Raw genomic sequence first — 15,809 nt, forward strand, 5'->3', positions numbered from 1 at the left:
GAAGTAATGGTTGTATAGGTGCTGTTTGGGGAATTTGTGCCAGGTGGTCTGCTGGGTGCTTAATTAAAGGTATCATCTAATTTCCCCTTTCTAGCAACCTTATGAGGCAGATGGATTAGTTCTTGGATTATAGGTGAAGACTGAGCTATGGCGAGGTCAACCAACTTATTCAGATTACCAGAGTACATCAGTGGTGGAGTTATGAATCAAATCAAGCCAACCGGATGTCAGTCTGTCACATCTCCTGCCTAGAGTCACCTGGATCACTTGTCAAAGATGCAGAGTCCCAGTCTCATCCCAGTGAGTAGCATTGGCAAGTTCCACAGAGGCCCTGGAAACTTCCATTTGAATAAGCTCTCCCAGGCTTCCTGCATGCACTAAGGTCTGGGCACTATTTAGTGAGACCAGCACTAGAGTGGGGGACATTCTAATGCTTCCCATTAGCTCTGGGAAAGGATTGTGAAGAAAGGGACATGCATTCAGCATGAGCAATGTGGGCTGGCTGCAGGGGCATTGTAGCAGGAACTGCCAGGCCCTGAGTGAGGCATCAAATGAGTCTGAGTTTTTGACAGGGGACTTAAAAAAAAGTCCCCTTCTCTTCAGATTGGTCTTCAATAGGAGCCCCAAATTATATTGAAAATAGTATAAAATGCAGAAATGTATTGAAAATAATTAGACTAAGAAATGTTGGTTTGCCAAATTAAAGAGAGAGAGAGAGAGAGAGAGAGAGAGAGAGAGAGAGAGAGAGAGAGAGAGAGATCACTCCATAGGCTTGCAAAGACTTTGAAGAGGATAATGTGTTCTTAGAACCCAAAGTTGGCCAATCTACATGCAACTTTCAGGGTTCTAAAAAAAGCAAATAGTGCCATTGTTCTCTTTCTTGATATGTCTAGTATCAAGATATTTAAATTGCTATGATTTTTTAGCTTAAAAACCCAGAATTTATATTTTGAAATGGGTGTTAATTATACTAATCACATATTAGTGACACAGCCTCTGCTCAAAAACATTTTTAGAAGTTTCTTTTGAGATGTTTTTAGATGGAGTGCTCTATTTTTATAATAGACCTGGGCCTGGATAAAATTTTGTCGATTGTGAAAATAAAGCCCATTCTCAAGAGATGGAGCCTTTGTCATTCATTTTGTCTTTGAGGTGGGGAGGGGTTCTTGCAGAGGAAGTGCAATATTAGTTACCATTTACTTAACTCTTACTATGTGCCAGTCACTGTTCCGATGATTTTATATTTATATATCTTCTAGATCTATTATATCACAAAATCTCTGTGAAGTGGGAACTAGTATTTTCTGCAGTTGGCAGGTAGAGGAGATGAGATGCAGAGGACTGAAATAAAAGAACTAGTGGCAGAACCAAGATTTGAACCAAGATCCCGAGCTTTTAAATCTTTCCCTTTCAATACCACATGTTCACCTTGCTTGAAAAGAGGTGCTGTTTATTCTAATAGTTCAGTGCCCAGTGTTTGTAAGTAGTCACACACTATTCATAATCATGTCAAGGGAAAAGAAAAAAAAATTCCCTCGTGCATTGATTATTTAAGAAAAGAACCTACACCACTATTGGATTAGCAGACATTTCAGAGGAACGGCATACCTCTGTTCCCCTAGGAATAGAGTTATTTCGGTAACCATTTTCTAAAGTATTTCTCTTTTTTTTTTCCAATTTCCCTGACTGATGCAGAACATCTGGCTGACTGTGAAGGAATGTTCACTACAGTAGTAAAATTGACATGCTTTGTTATAGGATAGTCTGACTTGTGTAACCTAAAGGAGGTACAATACAATACGTGTGATACACCAAGAATTCAATAAATCAAGAAAATATTTCTTACGCCAATTTTAATTTCTTTAAAAAAGCTTATGTACAACAGAAGTACAGTGTATGTGGAGAGTGGAGCATATCAATTAGCCAAGTATAAGGGTAATGACTTTCTAATTTTTCAATAGTGAATGGATCTGTCACTTATATGCAATGTGTTTACAGACTCATATGCAATCACTTAATGAGTTGTGCATAAGGAATTGTTTAAATGAGCAGTCCTATAGATTGTTATAATGTACAGCTCTTAAGGGGGAAAAGTGAATTCAAACGGAGGTAGAGAGAGTGTTTTGGGAGGCAAAGTTTAGAATTTGGCTGGACTTTCACACTCAGTGGCCCCAAGGCATCAATAAAAGTCATGCTTGTAAAAGTCTCCAGAAGGCGTGTCAGTTCCCAAGGACTCTTCACCTTCCAGCCTCTCCTCTTACGTTAAGTTAATCACATTAATCCCAGATGAACATTTACGAGGCTTCTGCGAAGGAGTGCGAGTCCACTGGTACTACGAAAACTGTGATAAAAATTCACCATGCTTAAGCTAATACTCTCCTGATGCCACCTAGCATTGCAGGCCTTACGCACCGAGCCTGGTGTGGAAGGGGCCCTGGTCACAGCCTGTCTCCCCTTGCTCGGCTGTCTGTCTGCCATAGCCTCCGCCAGCCTTGTGATAAATGAGCTTGTGTCCTTGTTTCCCAGGGGGAATAGCAGAGCATCTGTTGGGGCTGGGTGGAAAAGCAGAGGGTTCTTGTGCAAAGATGCACAAATCCATCATCTTCTTTGTTCAGAAAATAACTTTTTTTTTTTCTGAGCTCAAAAATGCATCTTTATGTTTCTCAAATCAGGTTTCCTATGTGTAGACTTTTCTTTAGCATTTTAAATCTTTCCCTTTGGTCTGCATCTTTACTCTCTGTCATCTCAAACATAGATCTCTTCCTACATCCTTGAAAACTTTTACTATTTCAATACCACTGAGCCAGAAAAAAAAAAAAAAGCAGCTCAGTTTAGCACTTGAACAGCTGATCATTGCTGGAGAAAAAGCATATTTCCGTCATTTTATTTTAAATCTATTATCTCAGATCCCGAATGAATGTTCCTCATTAGCCAGATGATTCTGTTATTCTTCTCTAGTAAGTACATGGTTCCTTTCTCTAAGAATTTCATCTCAGACATTCTCTTTCCTTAAATCTCCCACATTCTAGCCCTCTTTTCCCCTCCTCACTTTTAGCCGATGGCCTCACCTCTTATGTCACTGAAAAAGATGAAAAGCCATCAAAAAGCACTAACACATCTTTCCACCATCCAATCTCCTACTTGATCTGGGTCTGCATGCAGTGACTTTTCTCTCTCATCTGCTTACTATTTTCACTCTCTATTGCATCATCCCAACAACTTACAAACATGCTCTGGGGTTTCCATATTAAACCATCTCCATACTTCCTCCATTACCAGCCCATTCAGCGCCAGACTTTTACAACAGCTTTCTGCATATGCCGTTTCCTTTCTCATTCTTTCCTTCCCAGCATTTCTCCACCGACTTATGTTTGCACCTGGCCCTTCAAACTCCATTGAAATTGCTCTTTCCAAGTTGCCCAAATAGATGGACACTTTTCTGTGCGTATCTTCTTGATCTGGCTGCCAAATCCCATCCATACCCTGACTCTTTCTTGGACATTTTCTTGATATCTGTGACCTCTACACTTCCTGGGGCTCTTGTGTCTCTCAGCTGCTCTCTGGGTTGATTCTTGAACTGGGTCCTTTTTCTTTCTGTGCTCTTCCCAGGTTGCCTTAATCTGAGGATGTCCTCATTTGTATTTGTGTCCTAAACCTCTTCACATTTGCCTGCTAGACAATTCCACTGGAATATCCCATAGGCATTTTCCATGTAAGATGTTTGAAAGCCTCACACCTCACCCATTAGTTGATTATGTCCCTTTTATTTCCAAATTGTGTATGGATGTGTCATTTTTCCTATCCCTGTGTCATTTTTCCTGTCCTGATTGGGACCATCCCAGTTTAAGCTGCTCTCTTCTCTCATCTGGATCATCAATCATCTGCATGTTCTCCCTGATTCTGCTTTTGCCCCTGTCTGATGCAGTCTCCACACCACAGACTGAGTGATCTTTTGAAGACAAGCTGGGTAGTGTCTGCTGCTAAACTCTTTAGGGACACCCACAGAGGACAATAAAATTGCAGCTCCTTGCCTTGGCTTATGAGGCCAGAGGGCAGTTCCCCCAGATGAACTCGCATTGCCCCTTTGGTCACTGGGCTCCATCTTGATCCTTCTACTTCCTCCAGCGCTGTGGAGGGGGAGTGAGTTCCCGCCGGGTAGGCATGCCCATCCACAGTGATATAGGGAGTAGAAACGATTAGAATTTTCACTGTACTTTTCATCTCGTGCTTTAAAACTTCCATTTTTGAATGTGTCTTATAATGGAAATGAATGTAATAATACGTGTACATCATCTATAAGTAAATAAATACAAACGTGGAGGGTGCCTGCTCAGAAATTTTTTTGATGGGAAGTGTGATTTAAATTCAGAGGAGAATACTCTAATATGCCAAGGTTTTTTGTTTGTTTGTTTGTTTTACCTTGCTTTGCTTATTCTTTCTCTCCTTTTGGTTTTTGATCTCAAAGTCTTTGTGCAAAACGTTCTCTCTGCCAGAAAAACTCATCAGACACTACCTTAGAGAAGCCTCCCCTGACCACCCAATAAATGCTCTCTTCTTCACTTTCTTCGGGCTTTATATATTATACTAGAGGCCCAGTGCACGAAATTCATGCACTGGCGGGGGGGGGGGGGCTGTTCCGCACCCTCCTGCAGTCTGGGAGCCCTTGGGGGATGTCCGACTGATGGCTTAGGTTTGCTTCCTATCAGTCGGACATCCTTAGCACTGCCACGGAGGCAGGAGAGGCTCCTGCCACTGCTGCTGTGCTCACCAGCCATGAGCCTGGCTCCTGGCTGAGAGGCACTCCCCTTGTGGAAGCCACTGACTAAAAGGGGGAAGCTCCTGATTGAGTGTCTGCCCCCTAATGGTCAGTGCACATCACAGTGAGAAGTTGAGCATCCTTAACATATCATTAGCATATTATGCTTTGATTGGTTGAACGGATGACTGGATGACCGGATCCTTAGCATATTAGGCTTTTATTATATGGGATAGTCTCTGTCAGGGTGGAGTTATGTATTTATTTACTTGTATATTACTGTCTCCAACAGGACAGGGCATGATAGCTTATATTGGGTCTCTGCACAGTGCTTGGCATAGAGCAGGCATTCCCCCCAAATATTTTTAGGGTCACATTTACCATATCTGTACAGTGACTTTTTTTTTTTTTAATCTCCTCCATGTCATTGCTGGTGTCATTCCCTTTACATGGAATCATTTTCCTCTTTCTTAAAAAAACCCAGACTCTGTATTTTAATGTACACTAGCCTCCCAACCAGTTTGCTCTTCACTAGGAGTGTCCCAGATATTGGCATCTGCAGTCACACCCCCACCTTCAATCTGCCCTCTTAACCCCTTTGCCTTCAGTTTCCTGCCATGATTTGCATTCTCATGGAGTTCACCCCTTAATCCATGGATTTACCCTTAGGCCTGCCTTCTTTGGACAGGCTCGTATTCACACATTCTTTTAAACCTTCAGTTTTTAGACACTGCCTGTCAGATTTTCCTGGTTCTGGGCTCAGAGCCCAGGGGTCCCCACCCCCATCTAGGCTTCTACAATCCCAAACCGAATTCTCATTTACTGCATTCCCACCTCGCTTGCTCTGAAAGTGAGGTTCACCATCGCTAACCTTTCTCCAACACCATGATTCATTCACATGCTCTCCCTTGAGGTTGGCCTGCAACACTTGTCACTCAAATGACATGTGTAGACTTAAATTTCTCTTAAGAATTTGAATAGTTAACAGCCTTTATATATAATAAGCTCATTTCTCATTTACTTCCTTACGCGTTTATTTATTAAAGTGTTGCATTAACAGTGCATCTCAAAACACTCAATCTAAGCCTAGGGATCATCGGGTCTCTTTTTGTTCCACACAGAATTGCTTCTTTAGTTTTATTTGGGCTTGGACAGAACTGCCAATTACTCTGGGAACTGTCAAGTGTGTTTTCAGCGATGTGGACTGAAAACAAATCTCCAAATGTTAGCCAGATGGGGCCCATTTTGTTTCAGCAGCAAATTAATGTTTTATTTTTTTTTAATGTTTTGTTTTGTTTCCATAATGGGCATAGTCTTGAGACCTCATCTCTATGGCATATGGAATTTCTCCAGGCTTTGGGAACTGGAAAATGTGTGTCAATAAAAGAGACTTCTCTCTCAAGTTCTAGTCCGGGAGCAATTCCCCAGTCAACTCACTGTCTGGTCCTCTGATGATCAGAGTGCCTCTGAAGGGTGGAAATATTAATTGTATCTCTGTTTACTTCATGGAGGCCCTTCTCCTCATTTCTTAAACAAATCAATGGATTTTCTACCCTTTAAAAAAAAAATCCTTATTCTATAATGAAAATTGATTATCTTAAGTAAGCTGCTCCTTTATATTTCCTTACATAAAATAGTATACCTAAGAGTGGTACTTGTACAATGAAATTTTTTCCTTGATTACAAAAGAAATACATATTTCTTGAGAAGATTTAGAAAATACTAGTCCCATCAACCAGAGCTAACCATTGCTCACATTTGGGTATATATCCTTTTGGTTGTTTTAGTGGGCAATCCTAGAAGTACTCTTTATATAAATAAATTTGTATTTTGCAGTGTGGTATTTCATGTAAATATAGTTTTGTGTCATTAATCATTGCCCATAATTTGCATGGTTCCTTAATATTTTTCCATATGGATGAATATATTACTTTATTTCTCCAATCTCTAGATATATCCATATATCTCTACCTTTATATCTAAGACTCTCTTTCTCCCATCTTTAGATATTTAGACTATTTACAAATCACTCCACAATACTTCCCCTTAATCTTGTTCCCAGTAACACTTAAGTTTTGCACACATTTCATATAATTTCTTCAGAACAGATTCCTAGAAGTAGGATCACTGTGTTAAAGGATATGAATATTTTTAAGACTCTTGACAGTATTGCTAAATTGCTTTTTTTAAGGAATGTTGAAATAATTTACACTTTTACTAGAAATGTGTGAGAGTGTCTGAACTCCCTTAATCTAGTCAACACTGATTACTGTCTTTTAAAAAATGAATTAAAAAGGGCCATTCTATTTTAATTTCAGTGTTTGTATTTTGACTACTAATGAGACAGAATAATTTTTCTGGACTACAAGTCTTATTTGCTCATGCCTTTGACCAACCCCAATGATTAATATGAATGAGCTTAAGTATCTTAAGGATATTAAATTTTGCCTTGTATGCTGTGACACATATTTTCATTTAAGTTATTGTATATATAGGTTTGATAAACTTTATATTTTATGGAGTCAAATCTATCAATCCTTAACTCTTAGACATTACTTACAAATTTAATTACATTTGAATTAATTAAATGGATAATGTAAAAAATACTCATGAACTTGTCAGCCAAATACTTATATTTTGCTTCTTATTTTTTAAAAACAAAATTACTGATGAAATAGAGATCCCCTTAATCTTGTTCCCAGTAACACTTCCCTCCCTCTTTCCCTAATTTTCTTGTTATTTAGAGACAATGCCATCATGAATTTGGTGTGAGTCTAAATATGGCACTATATTTTGGTCACAATATATATGTACCCATAAATAATGCATAGTACTGCTTAGTGTGATTTAAAAATTTATGCAAGCTAGCATACTATTCATGTCTTACTCTTGCAACTTTCTTAATATAACTCAATATTCTGTTTTCAAGATTTATCTCATGTTGCTACATGTAGATCTAATTAATTCCCTTTTATTGCTTGTATAACAAAAATGACTATACCACAACATTTTTTTTTCTTTCTTCTACTGATGTTCATTTTCATTGCCTCTAATATATATATATAATAATCTGGCCACTCGTGTGTGTGTGTGTGTGTGTGTGTATTAGAGGCCCAGTGCATGAATTCGTGCATGGGTGGGGTCCAGCCAACCTGGCCAGGGGGAGGGGACATTGGCAGTTGGCCAGGCTGTCTGCTGATCAAACTTCTGATCAAGGGGACAATTTGTATGTTAGCCTTTTATTATATAGGATATTTATTATCTAGGATGTTCAGAGATCATAATAATCTGGCCACTCAGTGTGTGTGTGTGTGTAATACTATATATATATATATATATATGTATAATTTATTTATTTATTTATTTATTTATTTATTTATTTATTTATTTATTGGTTCAAATAGTGCTCAGTTAACATCTGTTCATGTCTCCTATACAGGTATGTGAGAGTTCTAACTAGAAAAGGAATTGCAAGATAATAGGGTACAATGAATTTATAATATATTCAACTATTGTCAGATTGCTCTTTTAAAAATGTAAAGGAAACTTGACTTAAACCTTGTCAAGTTTTATCTAGTATGGAACATTTTTGTAAATTATAATAAAAAACGTCTTTATGGAAAGAAAGACACTTCTCTGATGAAATGTTTAAACTCTGTTTACAAATGTTAAATGTTCTCATGGCAGGGAGAGAAATATAATGTTATGAATGTTAATTAGATAGGAGACTCCTTTGGAAGGGATGCTTAAACATTTTTAAAAATAAGCTTTAAATGAGAGGAAAACTATTTACTCACCCATTTTGACTGTCAGCTAGCTGTCTAGTTTAATTATTATATATGTTATTACATATACTGTATATTTATATTTGAGTATGATTTAATTATTACATACTAGAGGCCTGGTGCATGAATTCATGTGTGTGTGGGGTCTGGTGACTCATCTTAATTAAGGCTGATTGGGCTGGACTGGCCAGGGGGTAAGGGACAAGGGAGGTTGGCCAGTCAATCCTACCCTCTGGTCCAACTTCCAGTCCAAGGGACTATTTGCATATTAACCTTTTATTATATTGGAGGATATTTTTTTCTTAAATATTAGTCCTTTTTTCCTAAATATGTAAACCTGTTTTATTTATTTTTTTCTTTTTTCTTTATTATTTTTTAAATATTTATTTATTCTTTATAAATATCCTCATTCTTTTATGTATTGTATTTGACAAGACTTTTATTGTAACCATTCTTTATTCTCACCAGTGTCTGTGTCCATTGGTCATGCTTATATGCATGCATACAAGTCCTTTGGTTGATCTCTCCCTCTTACTCCCACCCTCTCACCAGTTTTTGATCATTGTAAAATGGGGTTATCGTTTAAAAAATTTTAAATCAATTATTTTAATAATTTTTAGTGAATCTAAGCATCTTACATTTTTGGTCATTTGAGTTTCCTATTGGGTGAATTTTCTGTTCATGTTCTTCATTAAATTTTTTCTTTGGTTGTCTCTACTGTGTTGATTTATAGAAGATTTTGTGTGTAAGTTATACATATTTCAAATACCTTCTTATAGCTTGTTCGTACCTTTAAACTTTGTTATGGTATGTTTTGTTATAGAGAAATTTAAACTTTTTGTGTAGCCAAATCTGTTATTCGTATTTGCTTCATGATTTCTATTCACTTAGGTCTTAAGAAATCCGTTCTTATCCTGAAGTCATAAAGGTAAACTTCAATATTTTCTTCTACTTCTAAAGTTTCATTGATTATATTTAGGCCTCTAATCTATCTGGAGTTGATTTATGTATATAATGTCTGAGAGGGGTCTAATTTTATCTTTTCAATCTGGAGAGTCACCTGTTCCCATACTATTTTAAAAACATTTCATTTTCTTCTTAAAAAAAAATCTACCAAGTGTCTATATATGCTTGAGGCTATATCTTGAATCTTTATTCTTTACCATTAATTTATCCCTGCAGCAATAATCATGTCTCATCTGTTTTTTTTTGTTTTGTTTTGTTTTTTAAGAGCTAACATTTGGTGTTTATTATGTTACCCTGGAATTGTTCTAAGGGATTTGTATGTATTATTTGATCATTACAATCTTGTTAGTAGATACTCTTAAAAACACTGATTTTATTTTTATTAATTTTTATTTATTTATCTTTATTGTTGAAAGTATTACAGATCTCCCCTTCTATCCCTCCCCATTAACTCTCTCCACACTTCTCCTGCCCCACCCCAACACCCAAGCCTTCACTGCACCAGTGAACTATGAAAAGGGATGGGTCACTCCAGGCAGAAACTTTTAAAAGTCTGTCTGTGATTCTCCGAATTCCCTGTCTTCCTCCACTGTGGTGATTGTAGAAGCGAATGTTGATATTGAGTTGCCAGAAGATGAACACAGAACAGAAGATGCACCTGGAATTCTAAGCCACCACATGGAGGACTGTGGCTCTGGAGAGCCATCCAGATCCACCACACTCTTTGCATGGGGAAGATATAATCTTTCTTTTTCTTATCCTTTTTAAAAAATATATTTTATTGAATTTTTTACAGAGAGGAAGGGAGAGGGATAGAGCGTTAGAAACATCAATGAGAGAGAAACAGATCAGCCGCCTCCTGCACACCTCCCACTGGGGATGTGCCTGCAATCAAGGTACATGCCCTTGACTGGAATCAAACCTGGGACCCTTCAGTCTGCAGGCCGATGCTCTATCCACTGAGCCAAACCAGCTGGGGCAGGGGGTAGGGGGAGAGGGAAGAGAGACAATCTTTTGCACTCTAGTTCTATTGACTAGCTATGTGACCTTCACCAGGTCCTTTTGCTTCTCAATTAACATCCAGAAAATGACAAGATTAATTTATTTATTCAGTTAGTTCCCATTATATATTGAGCTCCCAACCAGGCACCAAGTAACCTTGGAAAAATAATAGTAAAAAATGGTGCAATCCTTGTACTCAAGCACTTTCCAAGTTAATAAACATCATATTGTTGATTTTCAGTTCTGAAATTCCAGAATTTTATTAAAAGGCAACAGCAAGAGCAAGCCCTCTAGCATAATATTCTAGAGAGTGAGGCATTTTCCCAGGAGTTTTCTCCTTCCTTCTAAATCCACTTAGCCACTTAGCCACAGTGTCAACTCCATCACTGCAGCTGATGCAGAAATGCTCATCATTTTCAATCACCAGTGTATATTACAGTGTACATATGGTAAAAAAAAAAATAAAGCAGCCTTTGGACCATTCTCACAGCAATTTTGATTTTAGTGGGCACAACACTTCATAAAAAATAGAAGAAAATCAGTTTGATTGAGAAATACCCAGGCCGATAACTGTCAAACATGTACATTCTATATGTTAAAGACTTTTTCAATTACTTATGAATAAACCAAATTATAAAACTAAAAAATTTGAAAGCATTTTGGTTTGCAGTTAAATTTTCTCCAGAGGTCTATGCATTTGTATAAAATAGAAGAAATACTAATAAGTATACTGTGAGTATGCACAAAATGGATCTGCCAAGTTTTAAAAAAAAATCTCTTAGGACTCGAAGCAGCATGCCAACTTCTAATTTACTAGTTGCCTCTAGTTAAAATACAGTTCACAATGAAAAATTTATATGAATTTGAGGCATTGTCTCTAAACATGATACACAGTTTAAAATTTGAGTGAAATATACAAAGAATTCCATTCTACTTTGTATTGGTACAATTGTGGCATTTCCTTTATTCTTTCATACTGCATACCTAATTCTTAAACCAAAGCCAAAAGTAGTGATGCAATAGTTGAATGTGTCTTACCTTAAATAAACTTCTGATTCATTACACCCTTTTGTCGTCCTTTCACAATCCTTCAGCACTTTAGAGGTATTGAGTTAATTTTACAATATAACAGTTTTTTTTTAATTAAATTGCTACTTGTTTGTACTTTGAGTTTATTTAATATTGGTATGTTTACTCCCCTTCTCAATAGTAAAACAAAGACAAGATCACGATCCTATATGTAGTATTCGTATAACCTCTGGTTTGCTTAGTAAGCATCCAATGGTTATTACTGTGTTTTCTTAATAATCAAGATCTTTGAGCACAGTAAGGGCTTAGAGAAGCTGGTAGTATTTGCTAAAGAGAGATCCATAACCAATCTCTATTCTCATTGTACATATTCTATTTTCTCTGAGTGATCCAATCCAGTATCATAATGTCAAGTTCTACCTTATGTTTCCCAAACCCATACCTCCAGTCTGGTCTTTTTGAGATCCATTTCAACCACCATCATCATGTAGTGGTTGAAACAACTTCAACACAAATATGTAAACCAGAATGCTTTACCTTCTTTTTCCACAGTGGCTTTCTTTGTGGCCTCTCTTTTTTAGGATGGAGCCATCATCATCCATTTACCCACACGATGCGCCTAGAGTCATCGTTGGTTCTTCCAGTTTCCTTATCAGGCACCGAGTGCTGTTAATTCTACTTCTTTAAGAACCTTACATTCATCATCTTCCTACAACGTCCAGCTTTGATTCATGCCTTCATTTCCTACCTGATTACAGTAACAGCTTCCTAGGTAGTCTTCCTGCCTCCAGTCAGCATTCCTCCAATCATTCTCTCCATGCTCAGGCCTGTGACTTCTCTCACACACAAAACTGACCACATCAGTGTACGTCCATGTCCAGTTTCACTTTACTGATTGGATGGGTGTAGTTCCACATTCTGATCTTTTCCAAGTTTGGGGGCCTGCTTAGGTGGTCTCAGGCCACTGTGTCCTGAGAGATATGGCCCTGTTTCCACACTCCTAAAATGCTCTAGGTCTCAAGTCATACTTGCCTGCCTCAGCACAGCTCCTTCTCCCTGACCATGCTTTCTCTCTTCCTGTTCACCTTATCTTCATTTATTTTTTCTGCTCTGTGGTGATTGCAGAGGACAAGGGCAGGAGAGGAAGTTTGGAAGGAAGAAATAAAAGGCACTGAAAAATCTGGAGCCCAGTTCACTGGTGCTCATTCCCTTTTGATCCCAGAGCCCATGTTCTTTTATAAAATGTTTTCTATTCCATGTCGTATGAGTAGTTTTTGAGTAGCGTTTAGTGGATTGTACCATGTCAGTTTATGAGCCTCAAACTACAGTGCCAATGTATAACTAAGCTACTCCAGTCTATTGCTGCCTTGGCATCCATCTTGTTTGGTCACGCAGCCCACGGTGGCCTTAAACTAGGGGTGTCGAACTCAATCAGAGAAGGGGCCAAAATCTAAAATCCAGCCTAAATCGCGGGCCGAATGATTTACTGAACAGTCATAAACTGTCATTGTGATGGAAATGCAACGGAGTGCAGTGATGACAGCGTGGTGCGGGCCACATTGCAAGGCCTGGCGGGACGGATTTGGCCCACGGGCCTTGTGTTTGACACATGTGCCTTAAACCAACACTGGCCACCTAATGTAAGCGCACGTTCCAGACAACAGCCTACAGAGTCATGAGCAAATGTAAGTTTCTGTTATGATTTCCCCAGCAGCCCTGTAATCAAGTTTTCTCTGCTTCCCAGGGCCTTCTCCTTGGGTGTGTCTTAGATAAGACTTTCATGGGCTTACCAAAAACCCCATTCTTTTTGGTTTGAATTGGACAATCTGGCCTTAGCCTGGGAAACCCAAAGTACTCTCTCCACAGACCAAATAAAGGCATGTGTCCCAGAACCTTCCCCGCCCCCCCCCGCCCCCCCCCTCCCCGCTTCTCCCTCTCTCTGTCTGCACCTCCCCAATTGGCTCCTCAAGGCCTGCTATGTACCTCCTCTAGGACCTGTGAGTAATAAACCTGTCTATTTCAGTTTCTCTTATGGTCTTTTGTTGTGCGGGGCTCACCTTCCAGCACTCTGTGCCCCACTTCACAAATGTTGATTTAACAAAGTCACAGTAGGCAATGACCCCGTCTACTGACACCACTCCCTGAGGCCACTGTAGCACCACATGCAATTTGGTGCTATATTACTTAAGTGTTTTTTTTAAATAATAATAAAAGAAGATCAAGTAAGAGAAGGAAAAAATGGAACTGTTGAGAAATAGGCGAACTGCTTCAAGATAATCTTGAATCTTAGTTTAAAATAACATAAACCGGGAAAGAAGCATTTACCTTCTGCTGTGGAAATGTGGACTCCAGCATGGCTGTTTCGAAGCTATGAGCTCCCTCTACCTGGGTCTTCTCCCACAGAGATCTGAGAAATTGCACAGGACGGCTCTGGATAGACAGGGGCTCCGGAAATAGGCTCTGAAAGGACATTAGTGAGAAAAACATGTCTCTCGTCTCACTGAGATTGTTTGATTGGCTACAGTCACTATTTGGGCTTGGTTTGAACTTTAACATGGTTTAAATTTAAATAGAAGAACAAAGCTACCTTGAAGATTGAACATATGATATATTTTCGGCTTTTCATTTTTTTAATAGAAAAATTAAAAGTATTGAATAAGATTTTCAAGGCAGTTGACAGTGATCTCTATAAATGTGCCTAATTTTATAACATAGTATTTATTTCAATCATTTCCCAAGCATGTTAACCCAATGGGAAAATGGTCACTATAAATATTTATTTTTCAAAGCACTGAGAATTAATGGATAAAATTAAATCTAAAGCACAAATATCAGAGAAGATTATGAAGACTAGAAATTAAATAATTGAGTGTTCATTTGACACATATTCAAATATGAACATTGTGAATAGATGTGTGGGGAACAAAAAACATTTTTAATCCTAAAATGTATAATGGATGGATATTCCTAGAACTTTAAGATATTCTAAGTGTTAGATAGTAAGGTTGTTAATGTAAAGAAAAAAAATCACATTTATGTATATTTTACTCAAGCTAATAAAGATAAAAAGTTCAAAGAAAATTTTAAATTGTATATTTACTAATCTATTGTTTTTAATAGTTATTTACATGTTGTGATATTATACAATAACTTTAAATGTGAGCATTTCAAGTCAAAGGAATAATTTTATTTTATTTATTTATTTAAAAATATATATTTTATTGATTTTGTACAGAAAGGAAGGGAGAGAGATAGAGAGTTAGAAACATCGATGAGAGAGAGTCATCGATCATCTGCCTCTTGCACACCCCCTACTAGGGGTATGCCTGCAACCAAGGTACATGCCCTTGACTGGAATTGAACCTGGGACCCTTCAGTCCCCAAGCTGACGCTCTGTCCATTGAGCCAAACCGGTTTTGGCCAAAGGAACAATTTTATAAAAACATATAGAATGTAACAGAGAGTATAAAATATTATTTATATACACATAAAACCATTTATGTATTATATTTTATGCTAAAGTATGACAAAATTATAGTATTGGCTTATAAATCCTATTTTCTATGACAGTGACCTCCAACCATTGACTTATGAAACTCTCTATGTAGTTTGTGCATAAGAAATTTCTATTTAGCTGAAACCAGTTTGACACAGTAGATAGAGCATCAGTCTGTGGACTGAAGGGTCCCAGGTTCGATTCCGGTCAAGGGCATGTACCTTGGTTACAGGAACATCCCCAGTAAGGGGTGTGCAAGAGGCAGCTGATCGATGTTTCTCTCTCATTGATGTTTCTAGCTTTCTATCCCTCTCTGTAAAAACTCAATAAAATATATTAAAAAAAGAAATTTCTATTTAGTAAATAAAAATTAGTAAGTTTTCCCCCTTGAGAAAATGTCATTACTATGAAGATGAGCTATTTCTTGAACTGAGTGGGGAAAAGTGAAAAACTTCATACTCTAAGTGGCGTGCAAATTAAAAAAGGCTAAGAGCCAGTACCAGGTAAGCTGATTAGACAACCATAATGTGGACACATCTGGGAATTTATTTAATTACCAGAAAGTTATGTAGCACATGATCTTTCATTTAAAGAGAAGCAGAGCCTGGCCATTTTGGCACAGTGGGTGAGAGTCAACCTATGAACCAGGAGGTTACAGATTTGATTCCCGGTCACAGCACATGTCCAGGTTGCAGGCTAAATCCCCAGTAGGGGGCATGCAGGAGGCAGCTGATCAATGATTGTCATCATTGATGCTTCTATCTATCTCCCTTCC

The 15,809-nt window shown here is 37.9% G+C and overlaps 1 protein-coding gene across 4 annotated transcripts in view; it reads right to left on the bottom strand.

Moving 5' to 3' along the window:
• VEPH1 (ventricular zone expressed PH domain containing 1) overlaps window positions 1-15,809 on the bottom strand; it is a 191,430-nt gene that overhangs the window by 31,622 nt on the left and 143,999 nt on the right. For all 4 annotated transcript variants that reach the window (XM_045583631.1, XM_045583630.1, XM_036446347.2 and 1 more), the window contains one exon: window positions 13,864-13,998. In XM_045583631.1, the coding sequence (XP_045439587.1) occupies window positions 13,864-13,998 (135 nt within the window). The remainder of the gene's footprint in view (window positions 1-13,863; window positions 13,999-15,809) is intronic.

Source organism: Pipistrellus kuhlii, unplaced genomic scaffold, assembly GCF_014108245.1.
Source record: "Pipistrellus kuhlii isolate mPipKuh1 unplaced genomic scaffold, mPipKuh1.p scaffold_m20_p_2, whole genome shotgun sequence".
Lineage (NCBI taxonomy): Eukaryota > Metazoa > Chordata > Mammalia > Chiroptera > Vespertilionidae > Pipistrellus > Pipistrellus kuhlii.